This window comes from Pinus tabuliformis, chromosome 1_2 (genome assembly GCF_031772625.1).
Source record: "Pinus tabuliformis cultivar Carrire ecotype Pingquan chromosome 1_2, CPIR1, whole genome shotgun sequence".
Classification (NCBI taxonomy): Eukaryota; Viridiplantae; Streptophyta; class Pinopsida; order Pinales; family Pinaceae; genus Pinus; species Pinus tabuliformis.
Window position 1 is genome coordinate 501,933,338 of NC_142298.1, and position 27,182 is coordinate 501,960,519.

Here is a 27,182-nt window from a genome sequence, read left to right on the forward strand (position 1 = left end):
GAAATTCTACTCTCTCCATATAAAGACCAATGAGGTTAGAAACACTCTCAAAGATCCTAAAACAATTAATGAATAACAAAAAAGGTAATCTTTCAGGTGGAAAAAAAATTAGGTCAATTTTAAATATAATAAAAAGTTGACCATACAGTTTTTGTATTGTAAAGAAAATTCATTTTTTTTCAAATTTCTGTATACAAAAGATTAATGTGGCAAAAGTAATGTGGCAAAATTTTGCTATTATAATTAGTTATAGTTTAACTCATTTACATTTTAGTTATTTTCTAATAATGTTTTTTTAGTTATTTTAACTAAAATTTGATAAGAATTTATTGGAATTACAAGATAATTTATTTATACATTAAAAAACCAAAAATAGAAGATTTAGACTACACTGATTAACTCTCTATATTTTAGTCTTTTTTCCAGTCAATTTTGTCCAAAATCTAATAAATATTTATTTGAATCACAAATCTAAATTGTGTAATTTGTACAATTCAAATATTCCTAAAAATTTTCAAAGTGTTAAATCCTTTATACATTCAAAAAAAAAAAAAAAAAAATGTAAATAACAAAAAAAATTCCTCCTTACCCACCAAAAAAAATTATATCACTGAATTTCACCCCTAAAAACAAAGCCAAATGTAAAACCGTTAGACGAAACCTATTGTCTTCAGGTCCTACAATTCTATGATTTGTTGGTTATCACAACTGCACCATCTCAGGGAATCATTTTAGGATCTTGTATTCGACGAAAAATATATATCGAAAATCATTTATTTCACTTGAAGAAGTAGAAATATAATCGGCTATCTTATGTAAAGCTCAGAGCGCAAGCAAAGTTACCAGATCACACCGTATGCTCCTCGTCCAATAGGAAATAGGGGAGGGACATATTTTGCGGTAACTTCAAACATGTTGCCATAAATATTATACTGCACAAACCGGCCTCCATGAGTAAGAACGCCGGGAATACTGCCGTTCCCATAAGCATTGGGATCTAAAGCTGGTTGGGCTGGTTGGGCCATTACCGGATCGTTAGATTAAACTGCAACAGCAGCCGCTTCCGCTCCACACCAAAAACCAGACTTTTATCTGCCGGAGTTCAAATTGACCGATCTCTAACAGAAAATTATATAAGCGTTCCAAGCAAAAGCTTAGCTTGATGATTCCTATCAAATTGTCCCGCTAATGAACCATTTCCGAGCCAATTCCGTATCCTCACAACTTCGGTTAATTTGCCGATATAAATAGTCCCGGCAGGAACAGTTTCTTGTTGCAGCCTCCTCGATTGGAAGACTCCACCACTGAATTCACCGATGTTTGAGTAGTTTTCTTAAATGCGTTGAAACTGGACTTCTTTCAGCAGTTTTAGCCAAAATTCGTGCAAGAACGAAGACCGCAAGAGCCTTTAAGGTCACACAAGATAATTCCACAATTCTGTAGCAAAAACCATTAAATGTCTCTCGAGTCCAATTTGTCCCACAGAATTTCTCACAAAGAACACCGTTAAGATCAACTCACTGAGCCTCAAAACAAATCCTTCGAATTTCAGTAAATTTTGAAAATTTTCAGCAAATTCAACCAAGTTATTCCCGATGCATACCCGGAAAGCTGTTAGGCTTCAGCTAAGAAAGTTAAATGTGCAGAACTGCGGAATCCTTTTGGAGCATGATCATTTCTTCAAGAAAAACCATTAAAGATCTCTGAAGACCATATTTTTCCACAGAATTTCTCACATAAAGCACCGTAAAGATCAATTCACCGAGCCTCAAAACAAAGCCATCAAAGTTTAGTAAATTTTCAATTTTCAATCACCTGAAAGCAAGTTATCCCCATGCATAGCCACAAAACTTTAAGGCTTGACCTAAGAAGCTCAAACGTGCGGGATTACCGAATCCTTCCGAAGTATTTCCGTTTCTTCAATTTGCCAAAATGACCGCGTTTTCAATCTTTTCTGAACTTTCAAGGCTCTGATAGCGATCGAAAGCGAAATTTAAGCTATTTCCTGAGAATTTGAACCTGAATTTTATATTTCTCGGATTTTCCTCGCTACTTCTTTCTTTTGTACAGCCAAAAGTCAAGACAATACACGTCCCTCCACGGAGGTGGCTTGGATCAACGGCGAAGCTTCCATTCACCTCGAACTGTATCTATCGATCATGGTGATTGCGACCCGTCCGGTAGAATCGGCCGTGTTTGTCTCTGTGAAGCCCGCGGCGAGACTGTTGGGATCTGAGGCGGAGGATGGACGAGACGCCCAGCGTGTGCAGATCTGAACTTTACCCACCTTGTCGCCACAAACACTGGGGCGGCTTGACTCTGGAATGTGACCATTCTGGAGTGACAGGTGTCGACTCACATTAGATTTTATCGTTACATATAGGTTCTGATCAGATAGGCTGGCCTGTGCCAACTTAACAACCAGCACATTGTTTTGGCATTTCTTACAGTATCGAATTGGATCACACGATTTGGTCAAAAGAGTTGGTTTGTGATTATCATATCATCGATATTATCAGGGCAAGTTCGGCAACCTTCACTGTTATAGGATTGGCATTTATAAACGATTGTGTGGTGTGTTTCTTCTTTTCTTTGATGTGGTTTACTGAAAATTTGTGAAATAAAATGAAATGATATTTTAATATTTGTGATGTTAAAATAGTTTATATGGGATTATTGTTTTTTGTTTTTTTTTATAATTTAATAATTTTTTTATTTAAATGGATGATGAGTTGGTTCAATTTTCTGAGGTTCTCTTCTCTAAAAAATAATGTCAAGGAATCCATGTTAACATATTCTCATAATTTTCTTTGATGCCTATGAAGGCATAACATTCCAAAATGAAATGTTGAACCCATGTTAACATATTCTCATAATTTTCTCTGATGCCTATGAAGGCATAACATTCCAAAATGAAATGTTGAACCCATGTTAACATATTCTCATAATTTTCTCTCATGGCTCTGAACGCATAACATTCCAAAATGAAATGTTTTTCTGATTCCATTGCTCCTAAATGTACACACCCGTTCTTTTCCGCCATCCTGTGTCACACCTAAGTTGATGCGAGTTGGTTCTTAATTGAGCAATAAGAACCTTTGCCCTGCATGAAATGCTCGCTCCATTGTACTCTTTTTATTGAACATCACATGTAGGTTTAATTCCTCAATGTAGTACTTCTTTTTTTCTACCCAATTCTTCAATCGTTTCTTCGCCACTAGGGTTTGTGTTCGGTCTGAAAAGAAATTACGTCTAGAGCACCAACTTTCGCACAAATAGCGCCACTCCCACCAAGACAAGAAAAACTGGTAGGAGGTACTTCGTTTGAAATTGAACTGCGTTTGAAATGGCATTCCGATTGACGATTCCAGCATGAAATCGGCACAGTGTCTAGCCTTCTAGACTATTTGCATAAGAAAAGCTTTATAGATGAATATGAGGGCGTCCATTCTTCGAAAAATAGGGATTTCTTGTTGAATATTTTTACAAGAAATGTGTAACGACCCATCTATAAATATAAAGAACGCAAACATTATAGCAGGTATACAGTACATGCATATGATCGCTACATATGCATGTGTGGCATACACCGCACTAGTATTTTATACTAAATTGATTATAAGTGCTAAATACCATGACACTTCTTGGAATACAGGTTCTACTCATTCATCAATATTGCTTAATGTATGGGTAGATCTTAAAAGAGGACTATATATATTATATATTCCAGATTATTGATAAAAATTATATTAATAAATTAATAAAATAAATTTTAAAATATATATAAGTAATTAATTAAAAAAGGGATCCAAGTATAAAGTTTATAATGTTATATTAAAACAAATATATACTAAAACAATGTGATATGTTAAAAATAATGTTTATAATGTTTTAATGATATATTAAATCCTAATGTGGTATATACGATATAAAGGTTATATTAAAAGAATATTTAATAAAATATCATATGATTTCAAACATAACAGATATTCATTCACAACCTTAAATGAGACAAGGGAGGGATACATAAGAGAGGGCGTGTCATCAACAGGTTGAGCAGTGGCTGCAGATGGAAGGGCAGCCACCGCCAAACAAGAGAATAAAACCATGGGACATGGATTTGGGAAGGGGACACAAAAACGAGAGGGAAGAATTGTGAAGGAGAAGGGAATCAGCCACAGGAAGAGCTTGAGAGTTCTGAGGTTCTGGGCACGGGGGAACAATCAGCTTCTGTTAAGAAGCTTACTGGATTGAGCAGCCAAGCTCCGCTCAGTCTGGTTGGGTGGATTCGGTCTTTCGGTAACTGTAGCAACGCATCCAAAGGCATTTTCAACTGCAGGAGTGCAGGTAGGTACCTCAAGAGTCCCGTTAATTGATTTTGTCAGGTTTCAGGAAAATGTTACAGGTTCATGATTAATCCCTTACTGTTTTTCTTTGCATCTGTTTTTCGATTCTTACAAAATGTGCTTTAGTTGGAAAGCCTTCATGAAAATAGGCCAGCCAGATATCAAAGGGAGTGTTGAATGGAAAGTGAGGATAGTCGATCACCAATGCACATAAGGGAAGCGAATAGATGAGCAGCGAGCAGCGTGGACAGCAGTGTGAGCAGTAGTGAGAACAACGAGCAATGAACAATGAGCAGTGTGAGAGCAGGGAGCTTTTATGCAGCAAAAATATCGAGCAGCGAGAAAGGAGCAACGATAACCTGAACATCAGGGATCAATGCGAAGTAATTTTGGCATTTTATAGACCTACATATTTTTCAGAACAAGGTGGATGATGAATGCATTCAAACATGACAAAGGACTAGAAATTTCAGAACATGTGGAAACAAATGATTTATGACAAGTGAAAATTGTCTCATCCTCCATTGATGATTATGCCTTATATAGTCCCACATCCACACCTCTCACCTAGTCATCTAATCTTTACGTGAAAGAATTGTTAAATTCAAAACAAAGGTTGGAGGTCTTAGAAGCTAAAGAGCAGGAAAGAGATCATAAAATTCATATAATAACATCTGAGAACAAGGCTTTAGCAAAAAGCAATAAAGTTTTAAAAGAACAAGTTGCAGTGCTACAGGAAGCTCTCTTGATAAGGAAGATAGAATGGCAACGCATGAAGGAGAATGTGCAAAACATAAAGAAATTTGTAGTGGAAATGATCTGAAAATGGGGCTCTTAGGATTCTTGTCTAACTTACAAGAACCTCTCCCACTTCCAAAGCTTTAAATTTTCCTAAGTCTTAATGATTAACCAATGCAAAATTAAGAAATGCTTGGAACTAAGGTGTGTGCTTGTATTTGCTTTCAGCTGATTATTTACTTTAAAATCTGTTGTTTGTGCTGATATGGGAATGTGCTTACACTGATATATAAATGCATATAATAGTAGTTAGAGCAGCAGTAAAGACAAGAAGACAATGATATAATATGGAGTTCACCCTGATATCTTGGGCTACGACTCCTTGAGCTCTAATCAACTCGATTAGGCTCTCTGGGATTATGGCAACAGTTCTTTTCCAAGTTCCACACTCAACTCCAATGTTTTACACAGGAACATTGGGCTGAGAACACCATCTTATCCCTTGGCTCTTGGAGCTCTTCGGCTTTCTAGCTCTGGCTCTTGCTCTTGTTCTGGCTCTTGGCTCTGGCTCTGGCTCTTGCTCTGGCTCTTGGCTTTGAATCTAGCTCTCGCTCTTTGGCTCTGGCTCTGGACCTGGCTCTTGGCTCTGACTCTAGCTCTGGCTCTTTGGCTCTTTCTCTGGCTCTTGCTCTGGCTCTTGGCTCTGACTCTGGCTCTGGCTCTTGGGCTCGAGCTCTAGTTTTGGCTCTCAGCTCTCGCTTCTGGCGCTCGCTCTGGCTCTTGGCTCTAGCTCTTTCTCTTAGCCTTTGCATGCCTTTGTGAGTCACTCGACCTCCAAGCAACTTCAACAACAATATGCTATTGTCAATTGAGCTCTCTGGCTTTTCACTTGACCTTCGAGTGACTCCATGGACTCTCTGTGCATTCAGCTTTTCTTGCTGTTCGCTCCTCTCTTCTTATGTCCTCTCTGCACATTCCGCTTTTTTATCTCTCTCAGTCTGTGGCTTTAACCCATCTGCATCTTGACTGTTCGTTTTTGCTTTCAGCTCTCTCGTTCCCTGCCTCTATCCGTTTGAATCCCTTCTTTTGGCTGTTACAGTCACTGCATCACACCTCACAAGGAAGTGGCCACCTATTCCGTAATGGATAAGTGTCAAGTTCACCGGAAACACTCGATCGTTTGAAACGGTCGTTATTTCCATTTACTCCAAGAATGCCCGAGAAACACAAATCTCTGCCAACTCATCGTCCATGTTGGACTTCAAATCTTTATGCGTCATAGCTTATTTCTCCCTCGAGTCCGGTCATCCATCAGGTGCAATCTCTGCAGTTAGCTATGGGGCCTCCAGATGCTACGGTCATCACTCTTATCGCGTGGTTGACTTGCTCGATCGTTAGCCTGCAATGAGAGCGGTTTTCTCTCTCATCCGCCGGACACGCGTCATTCAACGTATGGCATCGCTTGGTCCTCTGACAAATCCGCTTACCGCCCAAAACGCCTCCAATGTTCCACCGGTTTTGGAGCGCGGGACCCGCCTGTCGTTTTAGTGCTTTTCTCACGGTTTTCCGATTTCCCCTTGTGACCGAGCGCTCGGGGCTTTTTCCTTCTCAAGGGGTTTTGCCCTTGCGCTAATCATGCATCAAAAATAGACTCCGTTTCTGGGTTTGAGTTCCTTAACTGCCGTTTTTGCGCCATGCACAGTCTCCATGGGCCAACGGTCAAGCGCTTTGACCGAAGGTCCTCGTTGCTTCGTGCTGGCTGCAAATTACCATTATTCAGAGGTTATTTCTAATAAGCTCGATATCTACAAGACTTTGAACTTCGGCATGAGTTTCTTTATAGAGTTTGGGTAACTTTAAGAGAGTTTAAGGATCCAATTCGAATCACGCCTTCCCACTAAAAGAACTTTTGGTCCACCAAAAGACTGATATATTGATCTGAGCAGTAATGAGAGTAACAACACCCTCTTCTTTCAGCCTCCCTACACTTGCCTTTGCATAGTGCCTCTGAACCACAATCTCTAACCACTTCCCTTCTTGGATGGGTTGGTCGTCTTGGGAAGAACTATTTTCCTCCTTGACTTCATGCAGAACTTCTGCTGTGAAGTTTACAGAAGGTAGTTTGAACTTCTTCGTCTTGATCATTGATCTAAGGTGACTCAAACAAATGTGAAGTACATCTGCTCCACAAAACTTTCATATGTTCCTGTTTGAAAAGCTCCCAACAACAACTGTTAACAACAGCAGGCATACAGAGAACAATTGCATGGGCTAAGTCGTGCTTCAACAAAGAAACAGATTTCACATCTTGTGAAACCTTCCATGTCTTATATCTGCATACAAATGATTTACTAGATAACAAGCCAATAAAACATGCCTTTACAACAAATGACCCTTCAAGTCAAACATGTAGGAAAAAGACTTTTAGGACTCTTTTCCAAAAGATGAAACACTTCATCATTATCTCCATTTTGGAGACCAAGTTAACTTCTCCCAAGCCAACATTACATGCATCTCATGCTCACACATGCATTCCATCTATCAACTCTCGCTTAAGGACATTGTACTTTCAAAGCTAAAATGAACATATTGTTGCAGCAATAAATTGAGTTTCCTACTCAACCTCTTTCCATTTACCATTTTGGTAAGATCTTGCAACTTGCATTTATTACACAAAGGAATGCAAATAGATGCATCAAAGGACATGAAATCTTAATTGGATAAGAATTCTAACCATTTCTTACCAATCCATTTCAAAGGTCCCTCCTTGGTTTGCACATCAACATCAATATGTGAATCATCCTGAAACACATCAATCATGGAATCTTTATTTCCATCCCTGCCATTTTATTTTTCCACCTTCTCCTTCAGCTTTGGTGGAAGCAGTGTTGGATTCAAAGTCCAACACCCTTCAACAAGATGCCCTTGCTTATGGCAGTAAGTGCAACACATGTGCATCCTTTCGATAGCATGATTTGCCTTGTCCTGTGGACCTTTGGCTGCTTCCTTCTTTTACTTCAAAAGTTTCCTGTATGTGGCCATCCTCTTCCAACATCTAGAAACATAATGGCTATCCAAACCACAAAAGGAACATGCAATTCTTTTTCCATGCTTTACAAAATCAAAAGGAATGTGTTTAGAACCAGATTTATAGTTGCCTCTTTCACCTTTATTTCCTTCATGAGGAGGTGAGACAAATGAAGAAGTAGCTCCCTTTGGAACATTATTACTTTCTTCAAGGCTGTCACAGTTTCCACAACCCACTGGTTCAAGTATGTGCCTCTGAACACCTGCATCCTTCGAATCATGTTTCGAGCTATTGCATTCCTCCTGAATACAATCTTCACACTTCTGAGGTAGAGTACCTGCAATGAAACTCCTTTTCGGAACTGTTTCAATGGCCTTCATGGCAGCTTTGGAACTCTCTCCATAAGACTATCCATAGCCAAGACCCAAATACTTAGGCCTTTCCTCAACCATTATTGGCTCAACAATACCTTGTGCATGTTTTCCCAAGCCCTTTCCTTCACAGCCCATCTTGGACATTAGTTTGGAACTTATGCCTCTAGTATGTTTTTCAAAAGAACCAATATAAGCATTCTTAGAAGAGTTTGAAGACAAACAGGAATGTTTTACCTCTTCTTCAAGCTGATACTTGGCCAAGGCTTCTTTTGCAACAAAGAGTTGTGACTCCAACTCATGCATCCTTTTCAGGTTCATACTTGCGATATGAAGTTGCCTCTCCATTTCTAGCAATTTGTCAGAAAGCATCTGCTTCTCTTCCTCCACGGAATTCAACTGCTCTCTAAGTAGGTTGCTCTTCCTACCATCCTCATACATTTCTCTCACCATATCCATTATGGTGGAAAATTCTTGCTTCATATCTTCATCAAAGACGCTTGTGAAGAAATAAGAATTTGAGGAATCACTTGTAGAATTTGTCATTATGCCAATGAACAAAATAACTTCAAACAAGATTAATAAAGAGATTACTCAAGCAACCTTTTGCAACAAACCTCTGGTGCTTCAAGGGTTGCTTTGAGGTCCTTTGGGATAGAAGAATTCCTTCAACCCTTCTTCCTTCTTGTCCTTCCTGGACTGAGCTATCAATAGCTTTCCCTTCACCTCTGCAAACTCAAACAAGAGTCAGTCTGCAACCAAGCATATAATTGATGAGGTAATCAATCCTTGACTGTCCAAACACCTTTCAGACAAGCAATCTTTGCCCTGTCAATCAAGCATTTTGATACAACCTTCTTTGAAGGTGGGGTTAATCAATCTTAAGCTCCGATACCACATGATCTGAAAATGGGGCTCTTAGGATTCTTGTCTAACTTACAAGAACCTCTCCCACTTCCAAAGCTTTAAATTTTCCTAAGTCTTAATGATTAACCAATGGGGAATTAAGAAATGCTTGAAAATAAGGTGTGTTCTTGTATTTGTTTTCCGCTGATTATTTACTTTAAAATATTTGTTTGTGCTGATATGGGAATGTGCTTAAATTGATATATAAATGCATATAACATTAGTTAGAGCAGCAGTAAAGACAAACACATAAGGCAACAATATAATATGGAGATCACCCTGATATCTTGGGCTACGTCTCCTTGAGCTCTAATCAACTCGATTAGGCTCTCTGGGATTATGGCAACAGTTCTTTCACAAGTTCCACACTCAACTCCAATGTTTTACACATGAACATTGGGCTCAGAACACCATCTTATCCGTTGGCTCTTGGAGCTCTTCGGATTTCTAGCTCTGGCTCTTGCTCTGGCTCTTGGCTCTGGCTCTTGGCTCTGGCTCTTGGCTCTTGCTCTGGCTTTTGGCTCTGACTCTAGCTCTAGCTCTTTGGCTCTGGCTCTGGTTCTGGCTCTTAGCTCTAACTCTAGCTCTGGCTCTTTGGCTCTGGCTCTGGCTCTTGCTCTGGCTCTTGGCTCTGACTCTGGCTCTGGCTCTTGGGCTCGGACTCTCGTTCTGGCTCTCAGCGCTCGTTTTGGCTCTTTCTCTCGGCCTTTGCATGCCTCTGTGAGTCGCTAAACCTCCAAGAAACTTCAACAACAATATGCTGCTGTCAATTGAGCTCTCTGGCTTTGCACTTGACCTTTGAGTGACTCCAAGGACTCTCTGTGCATTCACCTTTTCTTGCTGTTCGCTATCCTCTCTTCTTTTGTCCTCTTTGCGCATTCTGCTTTTTTATCTTTGTCATTCTGTGGCTTTAAGCCATCTACTTCCTGATTGTTCATTTCTGCTTTCAGCTCTCTCGTTCCCTGCCTCTGTCCATTTGAATCCCTTCTTTCAGCTGTTACAATCACTGCATCACACCTCATAGGGAAGTGGCCACCTATTCCATAACGGATAAGTGTCAGGTTCACCGGAAACACTCGATCGTTTGAAACGGCTGTTATTTCTGTTTACTCCAAGAATGCCCGCGAAACATGAATCTCTGCCAACTCATCATCCACGTCGGACTTCAAATCTTTATGCACCGTAGCTTATTTCTCCCTCGGGTCTGGTCATCCATCGGGTGCAATCTCCGTCGTTAGATCTGGGGCCTCCAGATCCTACGGTCATCGCTCTTATCACACGGTTGACTTGCTACTTCTTTCTTTTGTACAGCCAAAAGTCAAGACAATACACGTCCCTCCACGGAGGTGGCTTGGATCAACGGCGAAGCTTCCATTCACCTCGAACTGTATCTATCGATCATGGTGATTGCGACCCGTCCGGTAGAATCGGCCGTGTTTGTCTCTGTGAAGCCCGCGGCGAGACTGTTGGGATCTGAGGCGGAGGATGGACGAGACGCCCAGCGTGTGCAGATCTGAACTTTACCCACCTTGTCGCCACAAACACTGGGGCAGCTTGACTCTGGAATGTGACCATTCTGGAGTGACAGGTGTCGACTCACATTAGATTTTATTGTTACATATAGGTTCTGATCAGATAGGCTGGCCTGTGCCAACTTGACAACCAGCACATTGTTTTGGCATTTCTTACAGTATCGAATTGGATCACACGATTTGGTCAAAAGAGTTGGTTTGTGATTATCATATCATCGATATTATCAGGGCAAGTTCGGCAACCTTCACTGTTATAGGATTGGCATTTATAAACGATTGTGTGGTGTGTTTCTTCTTTTCTTTGTTGTGGTTTACTGAAAATTTGTGAAATAAAATGAAATGATATTTTAATATTTGTGATGTTAAAATAGTTTATATAGGATTATTATTTTTGGTTTTTTTTTATAATTTAATAATTTTTTTTATTTAAATGGATGATGAGTTGGTTCAATTTTCTGAGGTTCTCTTCTCTAAAAAATAATGTCAAGGAATCCATGTTAACATATTCTCATAATTTTCTTTGATGCCTATGAAGGCATAACATTCCAAAATGAAATGTTGAACCCATGTTAACATATTCTCATAATTTTCTCTGATGCCTCTGAACGCATAACATTCCAAAATGAAATGTTGAACCCATGTTAACATATTATCATAATTTTCTCTCATGCCTTTGAACGCATAACATTCCAAAATGAAATGTTTTTCCGATTCCATTGCTCCTAAATGTACACACCCGTTCTTTTCCGCCATCCTGTGTCACACCTAAGTTGATGCGAGTTGGTTCTTAATTGAGCAATAAGAACCTTTGCCCTGCATGAAATGCTTGCTCCATTGTACTATTTTTATTAAACATCACATGTAGGTTTAATTCCTCAATGTAGTACTTCTTTTTTTCTACCCAATTCTTCAATCGTTTCTTCGCCACTAGGGTTTGTGTTCGGTCTGAAAAGAAATTACTTCTAGAGCACCAACTTTCGCACAAATAGCGCCACTCCCACCGAGACAAGAAAAACTGGTAGGAGGTACTTCGTTTGAAATTGAACTGCGTTTGAAATGGCATTCCGATTGACGATTCCAGCATGAAATCGGCACAGTGTCTAGCCTTCTAGACTATTTTCATAAGAAAAGCTTTATAGATGAATATGAGGGCGTCCATTCTTCGAAAAATAGGGATTTCTTGTTGAATATTTTTACAAGAAATGTGTAACGGCCCATCTATAAATATAAAGAACGCAAGCATTATAGCAGGTATACAGTACATGCATATGATAGCTACATATGCATGTGTGGCATACACCGCACTAGTATTTTATACTAAATTGATTATAAGTGCTAAATACCATGACACTTCTTGGAATATAGGTTCTACTCATTCATCAATATTGCTTAATGTATGGGTAGATCTTAAAAGAGGACTATATATATTATATATTCCACATTATTGATAAAAATTATATTAATAAATTAATAAAATAAATTTTAAAATATATATAAGTAATTAATTAAAAAAGGGATCCAAGTATAAAGTTATAATGTTATATTAAAACAAATATATACTAAAACAATGTGATATGTTAAATATAATGTTTATAATGTTTTAATGATATATTAAATCCTAATGTGGTATATACGATATAAAGGTTATATTAAAAGAATATTTAATAAAATATCATATGATTTCAAACATAAAAGATATTCATTCACGACCTTAAATGAGATAAGGGAGGGATACGTAAGAGAGGGCGTGTCATCAACAGGTTGAGCGGTGGCTGCAGATGGAAGGGCGGCCACCGCCAAACAAGAGAATAAAACCACGGGACATGGATTTGGGAAGGGGACAAAAACCAGAGGGAAGAATTGTGAAGGAGAAGGGAATCAGCCACAGGAAGAGCTTGAGAGTTCTGAGGTTCTGGGCACGGGGGAACAGTCGGCTTCTATTAAGAAGCTTACTGGATTGAGCAGCCAGGCTCTGCTCAGTCTGGTTGGGTGGATTCGGTCTTTCGGTAACTGTAGCAATGCATCCAAAGGCATCTTCAACTGCAAGAGTGCAGGTAGGTACCTCAACAGTCCCGTTAATTGATTTTGTCAGGTTTCAGGAAAATGTTACAGGTTCATGATTAATCCCTTACTGTTTTTCTTTGCATCTGTTTTTCGGTTCTTACAAAATGTGCTTTAGCTAGAAAGCCTTCATGAAAATAGGCCAGCCAGATATCAAAGGGAGTGTTGAATGGAAAGTGAGGATAGTCGATCACCAATGCACATAAGGGAAGCGAATAGATGAGCAGCGAGCAGCGTGGACAGCAGTGTGAGCAGTAGTGAGAACAACGAGCAATGAACAATGAGCAGTGTGAGAGCAGGGAGCTTTTATGCAGCAAAAATATCGAGCAGCGAGAAAGGAGCAACGATAACCTGAACATCAGGGATCAATGCGAAGTAATTTTGGCATTTTATAGACCTACATATTTTTCAGAACAAGGTGGATGATGAATGCATTCAAACATGACAAAGGACTAGAAATTTCAGAACATGTGGAAACAAATGATTTATGACAAGTGAAAATTGTCTCATCCGCCATTGATGATTATGCCTTATATAGTCCCACATCCACACCTCTCACCTAGTCATCTAATCTTTACGTGAAAGAATTGTTAAATTCAAAACAAAGGTTGGAGGTCTTAGAAGCTAAAGAGCAGGAAAGAGATCATAAAATTCATATAATAACATCTGAGAACAAGGCTTTAGCAAAAAGCAATAAAGTTTTAAAAGAACAAGTTGCAGTGCTACAGGAAGCTCTCTTGATAAGGAAGATAGAATGGCAACGCATGAAGGAGAATGTGCAAAACATAAAGAAATTTGTAGTGGAAATGATCTGAAAATGGGGCTCTTAGGATTCTTGTCTAACTTACAAGAACCTCTCCCACTTCCAAAGCTTTAAATTTTCCTAAGTCTTAATGATTAACCAATGCAAAATTAAGAAATGCTTGGAACTAAGGTGTGTGCTTGTATTTGCTTTCAGCTGATTATTTACTTTAAAATCTGTTGTTTGTGCTGATATGGGAATGTGCTTACACTGATATATAAATGCATATAATAGTAGTTAGAGCAGCAGTAAAGACAAGAAGACAATGATATAATATGGAGTTCACCCTGATATCTTGGGCTACGACTCCTTGAGCTCTAATCAACTCGATTAGGCTCTCTGGGATTATGGCAACAGTTCTTTTCCAAGTTCCACACTCAACTCCAATGTTTTACACAGGAACATTGGGCTGAGAACACCATCTTATCCCTTGGCTCTTGGAGCTCTTCGGCTTTCTAGCTCTGGCTCTTGCTCTTGTTCTGGCTCTTGGCTCTGGCTCTGGCTCTTGCTCTGGCTCTTGGCTTTGAATCTAGCTCTCGCTCTTTGGCTCTGGCTCTGGACCTGGCTCTTGGCTCTGACTCTAGCTCTGGCTCTTTGGCTCTTTCTCTGGCTCTTGCTCTGGCTCTTGGCTCTGACTCTGGCTCTGGCTCTTGGGCTCGAGCTCTAGTTTTGGCTCTCAGCTCTCGCTTCTGGCGCTCGCTCTGGCTCTTGGCTCTAGCTCTTTCTCTTAGCCTTTGCATGCCTTTGTGAGTCACTCGACCTCCAAGCAACTTCAACAACAATATGCTATTGTCAATTGAGCTCTCTGGCTTTTCACTTGACCTTCGAGTGACTCCATGGACTCTCTGTGCATTCAGCTTTTCTTGCTGTTCGCTCCTCTCTTCTTATGTCCTCTCTGCACATTCCGCTTTTTTATCTCTCTCAGTCTGTGGCTTTAAGCCATCTGCATCTTGACTGTTCGTTTTTGCTTTCAGCTCTCTCGTTCCCTGCCTCTATCCGTTTGAATCCCTTCTTTTGGCTGTTACAGTCACTGCATCACACCTCACAAGGAAGTGGCCACCTATTCCGTAATGGATAAGTGTCAAGTTCACCGGAAACACTCGATCGTTTGAAACGGTCGTTATTTCCATTTACTCCAAGAATGCCCGAGAAACACAAATCTCTGCCAACTCATCGTCCATGTTGGACTTCAAATCTTTATGCGTCATAGCTTATTTCTCCCTCGAGTCCGGTCATCCATCAGGTGCAATCTCTGCAGTTAGCTATGGGGCCTCCAGATGCTACGGTCATCACTCTTATCGCGTGGTTGACTTGCTCGATCGTTAGCCTGCAATGAGAGCGGTTTTCTCTCTCATCCGCCGGACACGCGTCATTCAACGTATGGCATCGCTTGGTCCTTTGACAAATGCGCTTATCGCCCAAAACGCCTCCAATGTTCCACCGGTTTTGGAGCGCGGGACCCGCCTGTCGTTTTAGTGCTTTTCTCAAGGTTTTCCGATTTCCCCTTGTGACCGAGCGCTCGGGGCTTTTTCCTTCTCAAGGGGTTTTGCCCTTGCGCTAATCATGCATCAAAAATAGACTCCGTTTCTGGGTTTGAGTTCCTTAACTGCCGTTTTTGCGCCATGCACAGTCTCCGTGGGCCAACGGTCAAGCTCTTTGACCGAAGGTTCTCGTTGCTTCGTGCTGGCTGAAAATTACCATTATTCAGAGGTTATTTCTAATATGCTCGATATCTACAAGACTTTGAACTTCGGCATGAGTTTCTTTATAGAGTTTGGGTAACTTTAAGAGATTTTAAGGATCCAATTCGGATCACGCCTTCCCACTAAAAGAACTTTTGGTCCACCAAAAGACTGATATATTGATCTGAGCAGTAATGAGAGTAACAACACCCTCTTCTTTCAGCCTCCCTACACTTGCCTTTGCATAGTGCCTCTGAACCACAATCTCTAACCACTTCCCTTCTTGGATGGGTTGGTCGTCTTGGGAAGAACTATTTTCCTCCTTGACTTCATGCAGAACTTCTGCTGTGAAGTTTACAGAAGGTAGTTTGAACTTCTTCGTCTTGATCATTGATCTAAGGCGACTCAAACAAAGGTGAAGTACATCTGCTCCACAAAACTTTCATATGTTCCTGTTTGAAAAGCTCCCAACAACAACTGTTAACAACAACAGGCATACAGAGAACAATTGCATGGGCTAACTCGTGCTTCAACAAAGAAACAGATTTCACATCTTGTGAAACCTTCCATGTCTTATATCTGCATACAAATGATTTACTAGATAACAAGCCAATAAAACATGCCTTTACAACAAATGACCCTTCAAGTCAAGCATGTAGGAAAAATACTTTTAGGACTCTTTTCCAAAAGATGAAACACTTCATCATTATCTCCATTTTGGAGACCAAGTTAACTTCTCCCAAGCCAACATTACATGCATCTCATGCTCACGCGTGCATTCCATCTATCAACTCTCGCTTAAGGACATTGTACTTTCAAAGCTAAAATGAACATATTGTTGCAGCAATAAATTGAGTTTCCTACTCAACCTCTTTCCATTTACCATTTTGGTAAGATCTTGCAACTTGCATTTATTCCACAAAGAAATGCAAATAGATGCATCAAAGGACATGCAATCTTAATTGGATAAGAATTCTAACCATTTCTTACCAATCCATTTCAAAGGTCCCTCCTTGGTTTGCACATCAACATCAATATGTGAATCATCCTGAAACACATCAATCATGGAATCTTTATTTCCATCCCTGCCATTTTATTTTTCCACCTTCTCCTTCAGCTTTGGTGGAAGCAGTGTTGGATTCAAAGTCCAACACCCTTCAACAAGATGCCCTTGCTTATGGCAGTAAGTGCAACACATGTGCATCCTTTTGATAGCATGATTTGCCTTGTCCTGTGGACCTTTGGCTGCTTGCTTCTTTTCCTTCAAAAGTTTCCTGTATGTGGCCATCCTCTTCCAACATCTAGAAACATAATGGTTATCCAAACCACAAAAGGAACATGCAATTCTTTTTCCATGCTTTACAAAATCAAAAGGAATGTGTTTAGAACCAGATTTATACTTGCCTTTTTCACCTTTATTTCCTTCATGAGGAGGTGAGACAAATGAAGAAGTAGCTCCCTTTGGAACATTATTACTTTCTTCAAGGCTGTCACAGTTTCCACAACCCACTGGTTCAAGTATGTGCCTCTGAACACCTGCATCCTTCGAATCATGTTTCGAGCTATTGCATTCCTCCTGAATACAATCTTCACACTTCTGAGGTAGAGTACCTGCAATGAAACTCCTTTTCGGAACTGTTTCAATGGCCTTCATGGCAGCTTTGGAACTCTCTCCATAAGACTATCCATAGCCAAGACCCAAATACTTAGGCCTTTCCTCAACCATTATTGGCTCAACAATACCTTGTGCATGTTTTCCCAAGCCCTTTCCTTCACAGCCCATCTTGGACATTAGTTTGGAACTTATGCCTCTAGTATGTTTTTCAAAAGAACCAATATAAGCATTCTTAGAAGAGTTTGAAGACAAACAGGAATGTTTTACCTCTTCTTCAAGCTGATACTTGGCCAAGGCTTCTTTTGCAACAAAGAGTTGTGACTCCAACTCATGCATCCTTTTCAGGTTCATACTTGCGATATGAAGTTGCCTCTCCATTTCTAGCAATTTGTCAGAAAGCATCTGCTTCTCTTCCTCCACGGAATTCAACTGCTCTCTAAGTAGGTTGCTCTTCCTACCATCCTCATACATTTCTCTCACCATATCCATTATGGTGGAAAATTCTTGCTTCATATCTTCATCAAAGACGCTTGTGAAGAAATAAGAATTTGAGGAATCACTTGTAGAATTTGTCATTATGCCAATGAACAAAATAACTTCAAACAAGATTAATAAAGAGATTACTCAAGCAACCTTTTGCAACAAACCTCTGGTGCTTCAAGGGTTGCTTTGAGGTCCTTTGGGATAGAAGAATGCCTTCAACCCTTCTTCCTTCTTGTCCTTCCTGGACTGAGCTATCAATAGCTTTCCCTTCACCTCTGCAAACTCAAACAAGAGTCAGTCTGCAACCAAGCATATAATTGATGAGGTAATCAATCCTTGACTGTCCAAACACCTTTTAGACAAGCAATCTTTGCCCTGTCAATCAAGCATTTTGATACAACCTTCTTTGAAGGTGGGGTTAATCAATCTTAAGCTCCGATACCACATGATCTGAAAATGGGGCTCTTAGGATTCTTGTCTAACTTACAAGAACCTCTCCCACTTCCAAAGCTTTAAATTTTCCTAAGTCTTAATGATTAACCAATGGGGAATTAAGAAATGCTTGAAAATAAGGTGTGTTCTTGTATTTGTTTTCCGCTGATTATTTACTTTAAAATATTTGTTTGTGCTGATATGGGAATGTGCTTAAATTGATATATAAATGCATATAACATTAGTTAGAGCAGCAGTAAAGACAAACACATAAGGCAACAATATAATATGGAGATCACCCTGATATCTTGGGCTACGTCTCCTTGAGCTCTAATCAACTCGATTAGGCTCTCTGGGATTATGGCAACAGTTCTTTCACAAGTTCCACACTCAACTCCAATGTTTTACACATGAACATTGGGCTCAGAACACCATCTTATCCGTTGGCTCTTGGAGCTCTTCGGATTTCTAGCTCTGGCTCTTGCTCTGGCTCTTGGCTCTGGCTCTTGGCTCTGGCTCTTGGCTCTTGCTCTGGCTTTTGGCTCTGACTCTAGCTCTAGCTCTTTGGCTCTGGCTCTGGTTCTGGCTCTTAGCTCTAACTCTAGCTCTGGCTCTTTGGCTCTGGCTCTGGCTCTTGCTCTGGCTCTTGGCTCTGACTCTGGCTCTGGCTCTTGGGCTCGGACTCTCGTTCTGGCTCTCAGCGCTCGTTTTGGCTCTTTCTCTCGGCCTTTGCATGCCTCTGTGAGTCGCTAAACCTCCAAGAAACTTCAACAACAATATGCTGCTGTCAATTGAGCTCTCTGGCTTTGCACTTGACCTTTGAGTGACTCCAAGGACTCTCTGTGCATTCACCTTTTCTTGCTGTTCGCTATCCTCTCTTCTTTTGTCCTCTTTGCGCATTCTGCTTTTTTATCTTTGTCATTCTGTGGCTTTAAGCCATCTACTTCCTGATTGTTCATTTTTGCTTTCAGCTCTCTCGTTCCCTCCCTCTGTCCATTTGAATCCCTTCTTTCAGCTGTTACAATCACTGCATCACATCTCATAGGGAAGTGGCCACCTATTCCATAACGGATAAGTGTCAGGTTCACCGGAAACACTCGATCGTTTGAAACGGCTGTTATTTCTGTTTACTCCAAGAATGCTCGCGAAACATGAATCTCTGCCAACTCATCATCCACGTCGGACTTCAAATCTTTATGCACCGTAGCTTATTTCTCCCTCGAGTCTGGTCATCCATCGGGTGCAATCTCCGTCGTTAGATCTGGGGCCTCCAAATCCTACGGTCATCGCTCTTATCACACGGTTGACTTGCTACTTCTTTCTTTTGTACAGCCAAAAGTCAAGACAATACACGTCCCTCCACGGAGGTGGCTTGGATCAACGGCGAAGCTTCCATTCACCTCGAACTGTATCTATCGATCATGGTGATTGCGACCCGTCCGGTAGAATCGGCCGTGTTTGTCTCTGTGAAGCCCGCGGCGAGACTGTTGGGATCTGAGGCGGAGGATGGACGAGACGCCCAGCGTGTGCAGATCTGAACTTTACCCACCTTGTCGCCACAAACACTGGGGCAGCTTGACTCTGGAATGTGACCATTCTGGAGTGACAGGTGTCGACTCACATTAGATTTTATTGTTACATATAGGTTCTGATCAGATAGGCTGGCCTGTGCCAACTTGACAACCAGCACATTGTTTTGGCATTTCTTACAGTATCGAATTGGATCACACGATTTGGTCAAAAGAGTTGGTTTGTGATTATCATATCATCGATATTATCAGGGCAAGTTCGGCAACCTTCACTGTTATAGGATTGGCATTTATAAACGATTGTGTGGTGTGTTTCTTCTTTTCTTTGTTGTGGTTTACTGAAAATTTGTGAAATAAAATGAAATGATATTTTAATATTTGTGATGTTAAAATAGTTTATATAGGATTATTATTTTTGGTTTTTTTTTATAATTTAATAATTTTTTTTATTTAAATGGATGATGAGTTGGTTCAATTTTCTGAGGTTCTCTTCTCTAAAAAATAATGTCAAGGAATCCATGTTAACATATTCTCATAATTTTCTTTGATGCCTATGAAGGCATAACATTCCAAAATGAAATGTTGAACCCATGTTAACATATTCTCATAATTTTCTCTGATGCCTCTGAACGCATAACATTCCAAAATGAAATGTTGAACCCATGTTAACATATTATCATAATTTTCTCTCATGCCTTTGAACGCATAACATTCCAAAATGAAATGTTTTTCCGATTCCATTGCTCCTAAATGTACACACCCGTTCTTTTCCGCCATCCTGTGTCACACCTAAGTTGATGCGAGTTGGTTCTTAATTGAGCAATAAGAACCTTTGCCCTGCATGAAATGCTTGCTCCATTGTACTATTTTTATTAAACATCACATGTAGGTTTAATTCCTCAATGTAGTACTTCTTTTTTTCTACCCAATTCTTCAATCGTTTCTTCGCCACTAGGGTTTGTGTTCGGTCTGAAAAGAAATTACTTCTAGAGCACCAACTTTCGCACAAATAGCGCCACTCCCACCGAGACAAGAAAAACTGGTAGGAGGTACTTCGTTTGAAATTGAACTGCGTTTGAAATGGCATTCCGATTGACGATTCCAGCATGAAATCGGCACAGTGTCTAGCCTTCTAGACTATTTTCATAAGAAAAGCTTTATAGATGAATATGAGGGCGTCCATTCTTCGAAAAATAGGGATTTCTTGTTGAATATTTTTACAAGAAATGTGTAACGACCCATCTATAAATATAAAGAACGCAAGCATAATAGCAGGTATACAGTACATGCATATGATAGCTACATATGCATGTGTCGCATACACCGCACTAGTATTTTATACTAAATTGATTATAAGTGCTAAATACCATGACACTTCTTGGAATAGAGGTTCTACTCATTCATCAATATTGCTTAATGTATGGGTAGATCTTAAAAGAGGACTATATATATTATATATTCCACATTATTGATAAAAATTATATTAATAAATTAATAAAATAAATGTTAAAATATATATAAGTAATTAATTAAAAAAGGGATCCAAGTATAAAGTTTATAATGTTATATTAAAACAAATATATACTAAAACAATGTGATATGTTAAAAATAATGTTTATAATGTTTTAATGATATATTAAATCCTAATGTGGTATATACGATATATAGGTTATATTAAAAGAATATTTAATAAAATATCATATGGTTTCAAACATAAAAGATATTCATTCACGACCTTAAATGAGACAAGGGAGGGATACGTAAGAGAGGGCGTGTCATCAACAGGTTGAGCGGTGGCTGCAGATGGAAGGGCGGCCACCGCCAAACAAGAGAATAAAACCACGGGACATGGATTTGGGAAGGGGACAGAAACCAGAGGGAAGAATTGTGAAGGAGAAGGGAATCAGCCACAGGAAGAGCTTGAGAGTTCTGAGGTTTTGGGCACGGGGAAACAGTCAGCTTCTATTAAGAAGCTTACTGGATTGAGCAGCCATGCTCTGCTCAGTCTGGTTGGGTGGATTCGGTCTTTCGGTAACTGTAGCAATGCATCCAAAGGCATCTTCAACTGCAAGAGTGCAGGTAGGTACCTCAACAGTCCCGTTAATTGATTTTGTCAGGTTTCAGGAAAATGTTACAGGTTCATGATTAATCCCTTACTGTTTTTCTTTGCATCTGTTTTTCGGTTCTTACAAAATGTGCTTTAGCTAGAAAGCCTTCATGAAAATAGGCCAGCCAGATATCAAAGGGAGTGTTGAATGGAAAGTGAGGATAGTCGATCACCAATGCACATAATGGAAGCGAATAGATGAGCAGCGAGCAGCGTGGACAGCAGTGTGAGCAGTGTGGTCAGCAGTGAGAACAACGACCAATGAACAATGAGCAGTGTGAGAGCAGGGAGCTTTTATGCAGCAAAAGTATCGAGCAGCGAGCAAGGAGCAGCGATAACCTGAACATTAGGGATCAATGCGAAGTAATTTTGGAATTTTATAGACCTACATATTTTTCAGAACAAGGTGGATGATGAATGCATTCAAACATGACAAAGGACAAGAAGTTTCAAAACATGTGGAAACAAATGATTTAGGACAAGTGAAAATTGTCTCATCCGCCATTGATGATTATGCCTTATATAGTCCCACATCCACACCTCTCACCTAGTCATCTGATCTTTACGTGAAAGAATTGTTAAATTCAAAACAAAAGTTGGAGGTCTTAGAAGCTAAAGAGCAGGAAAGAGATCATAAAATTCATATAATAACATCTGAGAACAAGGATTTAGCAAAAAGCAATAAAGTTTTAAAAGAACAAGTTGCAGTGCTACAGGAAGCTCTCTTGATAGGAAAGACATAATGGCAACGCATGAAGGAGAATGTGCAAAACATAAAGAAATTTGTAGTGGAAATGATCTGAAAATGGGGCTCTTAGGATTCTTGTCTAACTTACAAGAACCTCTCCCACTTCCAAAGCTTTTAAATTTTCCTAAGTCTTAATGATTAACCAATGCATAATTAAGAAATGCTTGGAAATAAGGTGTGTGCTTGTATTTGCTTTCAGCTGATTATTTACTTTAAAATCTGTTGTTTGTGCTGATATGGGAATGTGCTTACACTGATATATAAATGCATATAATAGTAGTTAGAGCAGCAGTAAAGACAAGAAGACAATAATATAATATGGAGTTCACCCTGATATCTTGGGCTACGACTCCTTGAGCTCTAATCAACTCGATTAGGCTCTGTGGGATTATGGCAACAGTTCTTTTCCAAGTTCCACACTCAACTCCAATGTTTTACACAGGAACATTGGGTTGAGAACACCATCTTATCCCTTGGCTCTTGGAGCTCTTCGGCTTTCTAGCTCTGGCTCTTGCTCTTGTTCTGGCTCTTGGCTTTGGCTCTGGCTCTTGCTTTGGCTCTTGGCTTTGAATCTAGCTTTCGCTCTTTGGCTTTGGCTCTGGACCTGGCTCTTGGCTCTGACTCTAGCTCTGGCTCTTTGGCTCTTGTTCTGGCTCTTGGCTCTGACTCTGGCTCTGTCTCTTGGGCTCGAGCTCTGGTTTTGGCTCTCAACTCTCGCTTCTGGCGCTCGCTCTGGCTCTTGGCTCTAGCTCTTTCTCTCGGCCTTTGCATGCCTTTGTGAGTCGCTCGACCTCCAAGCAACTTCAACAACAATATGCTATTGTCAATTGATCTCTCTGGCTTTTCTCTCGACCTCCGAGTGACTCCATGGACTCTCTGCGCATTCAGCTTTTCTTGTTGTTTGCTCTCCTCTCTTCTTATGTCCTCTCTGCACATTCCACTTTTTTATCTCTGTCAGTCTATGGCTTTAAGCCATCTGCATCTTGACTGTTCGTTTTTTCTTTCATCTCTCTCGTTCCCTGCCTCTATCCGTTTGAATCCCTTCTTTTGGCTGTTACAGTCACTGCATCACACCTCACAGGGAAGTGGCCACCTATTCCGTAATGGATAAGTGTCAGGTTCACCAGAAACACTCGATCGTTTGAAACGGTCGTTATTTCCGTTTACTCCAAGAATGCCCGCGAAACACGAATCTCTGCCAACTCATCGTCCATGTTGGACTTCAAATCTTTATGTGTCATAGCTTATTTCTCCCTCGGGTCCGTCATCCATCGGTTGCAATCTCCGCAGTTAGCTATGGGGCCTCCAGATGCTACGGTCATCGCTCTTATCGCGTGGTTGACATGCTCGATTGTTAGCCTGCAATGAAAGCGGTTTTCTCTCTCATCCGCCGGACACGCGTCATTCAACGTATGGCATCGCTTGGTCCTCTGACAAATGCGCTTATCGCCCAAAACGCCTCCAATGTTCCACCGGTTTTGGAGCGCGGGACCCGCCTGTCGTTTTAGTGCTTTTCTCAAGGTTTTCCGATTTCCCCTTGTGACCGAGCGCTCGGGGCTTTTTCCTTCTCGAGGGGTTTTGCCCTTGCGCTAATCGCGCATCAAAAATAGCCTCTGTTTCTGGGTTTGAGTTCCCTAACTGCCGTTTTTGCGCCATGCACAGTCTCCGTGGGCCAACGGTCAAGCTCTTTGACCGAAGGTTCTCGTTGCTTCGTGCTGGCTGCAAATTACCATTATTTAGAGGTTATTTCTGATATGCTCGATATCCACAAGACTTTGAACTTCGGCATGAGTTTCTTTATAGAGTTTGGGTAACTTTAAGAGATTTTAAGGATCCAATTCGGATCACGGCTTCCCACTAAAAGAACTTTTGGTCCACCAAAAGACTAATATACTGATCTGAGCAGTAACGAGAGTAACAACACCCTCTTCTTTCAGCCTCCCTACACTTGCCTTTGCATAGTGGCTCTGAACCACTATCTCTAACCACTTCCCTTCTTGGATGGGTTGGTCCTCTTGGGAAGAAATATTTTCCTCCTTGACTTCATGCAGAACTTTTGTTGTGATGTTTACAGAAGGTAGTTTGAACTTCTTCGTCTTGATCATTGATCTAAGGTGACTCAAACAAATGTGAAGTACATTTGCTCCACAAAACTTTCATATGTTCCTGTTTGAAAAGCTCCCAACAACAACTGTTAACAACAGCAGGCATACTGAGAACAATTGCATGGGCTAAGTCGTGCTTCAACAAAGAAACAGATTTCACATCTTGTGAAACCTTCCATGTCTTATATCTGCATACAAATGATTTACTAGATAACAAGCCAATAAAACATGCCTTTACAACAAATGACCCTTCAAGTCAAGCATTTAGGAAAAAGACCTTTAGGACTCTTTTCCAAAAGATGAAACACTTCATCATTATCTCCATTTTGGAGACCAAGTTAACTTCTCCCAAGCCAACATTACATGCAACTCATGCTCACGTATGCATTCCATCTATCAACTTTCGCTTAAGGACATTGTACTTTCAAAGCTAAAATGAACATATTGTTGCAGCAATAAAGTGAGTTTCCTACTCAACCTCTTTCCATTTACCATTTTGGTAAGATCTTGCAACTTGCATTTATTACACAAAGGAATGCAAATAGATGCATCAAAGGACATGAAATCTTAATTGGATAAGAATTCTAACCATTTCTTACCAATCCATTTCAAAGGTCCCTCCTTGGTTTGCACATCAGCATCAATATGTGAATCGTCCTGAAACACATCAATCATGGAATCTTTATTTCCATCCCTGCCATTTTATTTTTCCACCTTCTCCTTCAGCTTTGGTGGAAGCAGTGTTGGATTCAAAGTCCAACACCCTTCAACAAGATTCCCTTGCTTATGGCAGTAAGTGCAACACATGTGCATCCTTTCGATAGCATGATTTGCCTTGTCCTGTGGACCTTTGGTTGCTTGCTTCTTTTACTTCAAAAGTTTCCTGTATGTGACCATCCTCTTCCAACATCTAGAAACATAATGGCTATCCAAACCACAAAAGGAACATGCAATTCTTTTTCCATTCTTTACAAAATCAAAAGGAATGTGTTTAGAACCAGATTTATATTTGCCTCTTTCACCTTTATTGCCTTCATGAGGAGGTGAGACAAATGAAGAAGTAGCTCTCTTTGGAACACTATTACTTTCTTCAAGGCTGTCAGAGTTTCCACAACCCACTGGTTCAAGTATGTGCCTTTGAACACCTGCATCCTTCGAATCATGTTTCGAGCTATTGCATTTCTCCTGAATACAATCTTCACACTTCTGAGGTAGAGGACCTGCAATGAAACTCCTTTTCGGAACTGTTTCAATGGCCTTCATGGTAGCTTTGGAACTCTCTCCATAAGATTGTCCATAGCCAAGACCCAAATACTTAGGCCTTTCCTCAACCATTATTGGCTCAACAATACCTTGTGCATGTTTTCCCAAGCCCTTTCCTTCACAGCCCATCTTGGACATTAGTTTGGAACTTATGCCTCTAGTATGTTTTTCAAAAGAACCAATATAAGCATTCTTAGAAGAATTTGAAGACAAACAGGAATGGTTTACCTCTTCTTCAAGCTGATACTTGGCCAAGGCTTCTTTTGCAACAAAGAGTTGTGACTCCAACTCATGCATCCTTTTCAGGTTCATACTTGCAATATGAAGTTGCCTCTCCATTTCCTGCAATTTGTCAGAAAGCATCTGCTTCTCTTCCTCCACAGAATTCAACTGCTCTCTAAGTAGGTTGCTCTTCCTACCATCCTCATACATTTCTCTCACCATATCCATCATGGTGGAAAATTCTTGCTTCATATCTTCATCAAAGACTCTTGTGAAGAAATAAGAATTTGAGGAATCACTTGTAGAATTTGTCATTATGCCAATGAACAAAAGAACTTCAAACAAGATTAATAAAGAGCTTACTCAAGCAACCTTTTGCAACAAACCTCTGGTGCTTCAAGGGTTGCTTTGAGGTCCTTTGGGATAGAAGAATGCCTTCAGCCCTTCTTCCTTCTTGTCCTTCCTAGACTGAGCTATCAATAGCTTTCCCTTCACCTCTGCAAACTCAAACAAGAGTTAGTCTGCAACCAAGCATATAATCAATGAGGTAATAAATCCTTGATTGACCAAACACCTTTCAGACAAGCAATCTTTGCCCTGTCAATCAAGCATTCTGATACAACCTTCTTTGAAGGTGGGGTTAATCAATCTTAAGCTCTGATACCACCTGATCTGAAAATGGGGCTCTTAGGATTCTTGTCTAACTTACAAGAACCTCTCCCACTTCCAAAGCTTTAAATTTTCCCAAGTCTTAATGATTAACCAATGGGGAATTAAGAAATGCTTGAAAATGAGGTATGTGCTTGTATTTGTTTTCAGCTGATTATTTACTTTAAAATATGTTGTTTTTCCTGATATGGGAATGTGCTTAAACTGATATATAAATGCATATAACAATAGTTAGAGCAGCAGTAAAGACAAACACATAAGACAACAATATAATATGGAGATCACCCTGATATCTTGGGCTACGTCTCCTTGAGCTCTAATCAACTCGATTAGGCTCACTGGGAATAAGGCAACAGTTCTTTCACAAGTTCCACACTCAACTCCAATGTTTTACACATGAACATTGGGCTCAGAACACCATCTTATCCGTTGGCTCTTGGAGCTCTTCGGATTTCTAGCTCTGGCTCTTGCTCTGGCTCTTGCTCTGGCTCTTGGCTCTGGCTCTGGCTCTTGCTCTAGCTCTTGGCTCTGACTCTAGCTCTA

At 40.2% G+C, this 27,182-nt stretch overlaps 1 protein-coding gene across 2 annotated transcripts in view; it reads right to left on the reverse strand.

The window, feature by feature from the left end:
• The window catches only part of LOC149206539 (mitogen-activated protein kinase homolog MMK1-like), a 193,319-nt gene extending 190,871 nt beyond the window's left edge, over nt 1–2,448 (reverse strand). The window contains exon 1 of one of the 2 annotated variants that reach the window (XR_016252554.1): nt 844–2,448. Coding sequence is in view for 1 of the 2 variants with exons in the window: in XM_089395468.1 (XP_089251594.1) it covers nt 844–1,025 (182 nt within the window). In the remaining variant the exon portion in view is untranslated. The remainder of the gene's footprint in view (nt 1–843) is intronic. The other variant, XM_089395468.1, reaches the window with a different exon arrangement.
• Nucleotides 2,449–27,182: the final 24,734 nt, after the last annotated feature.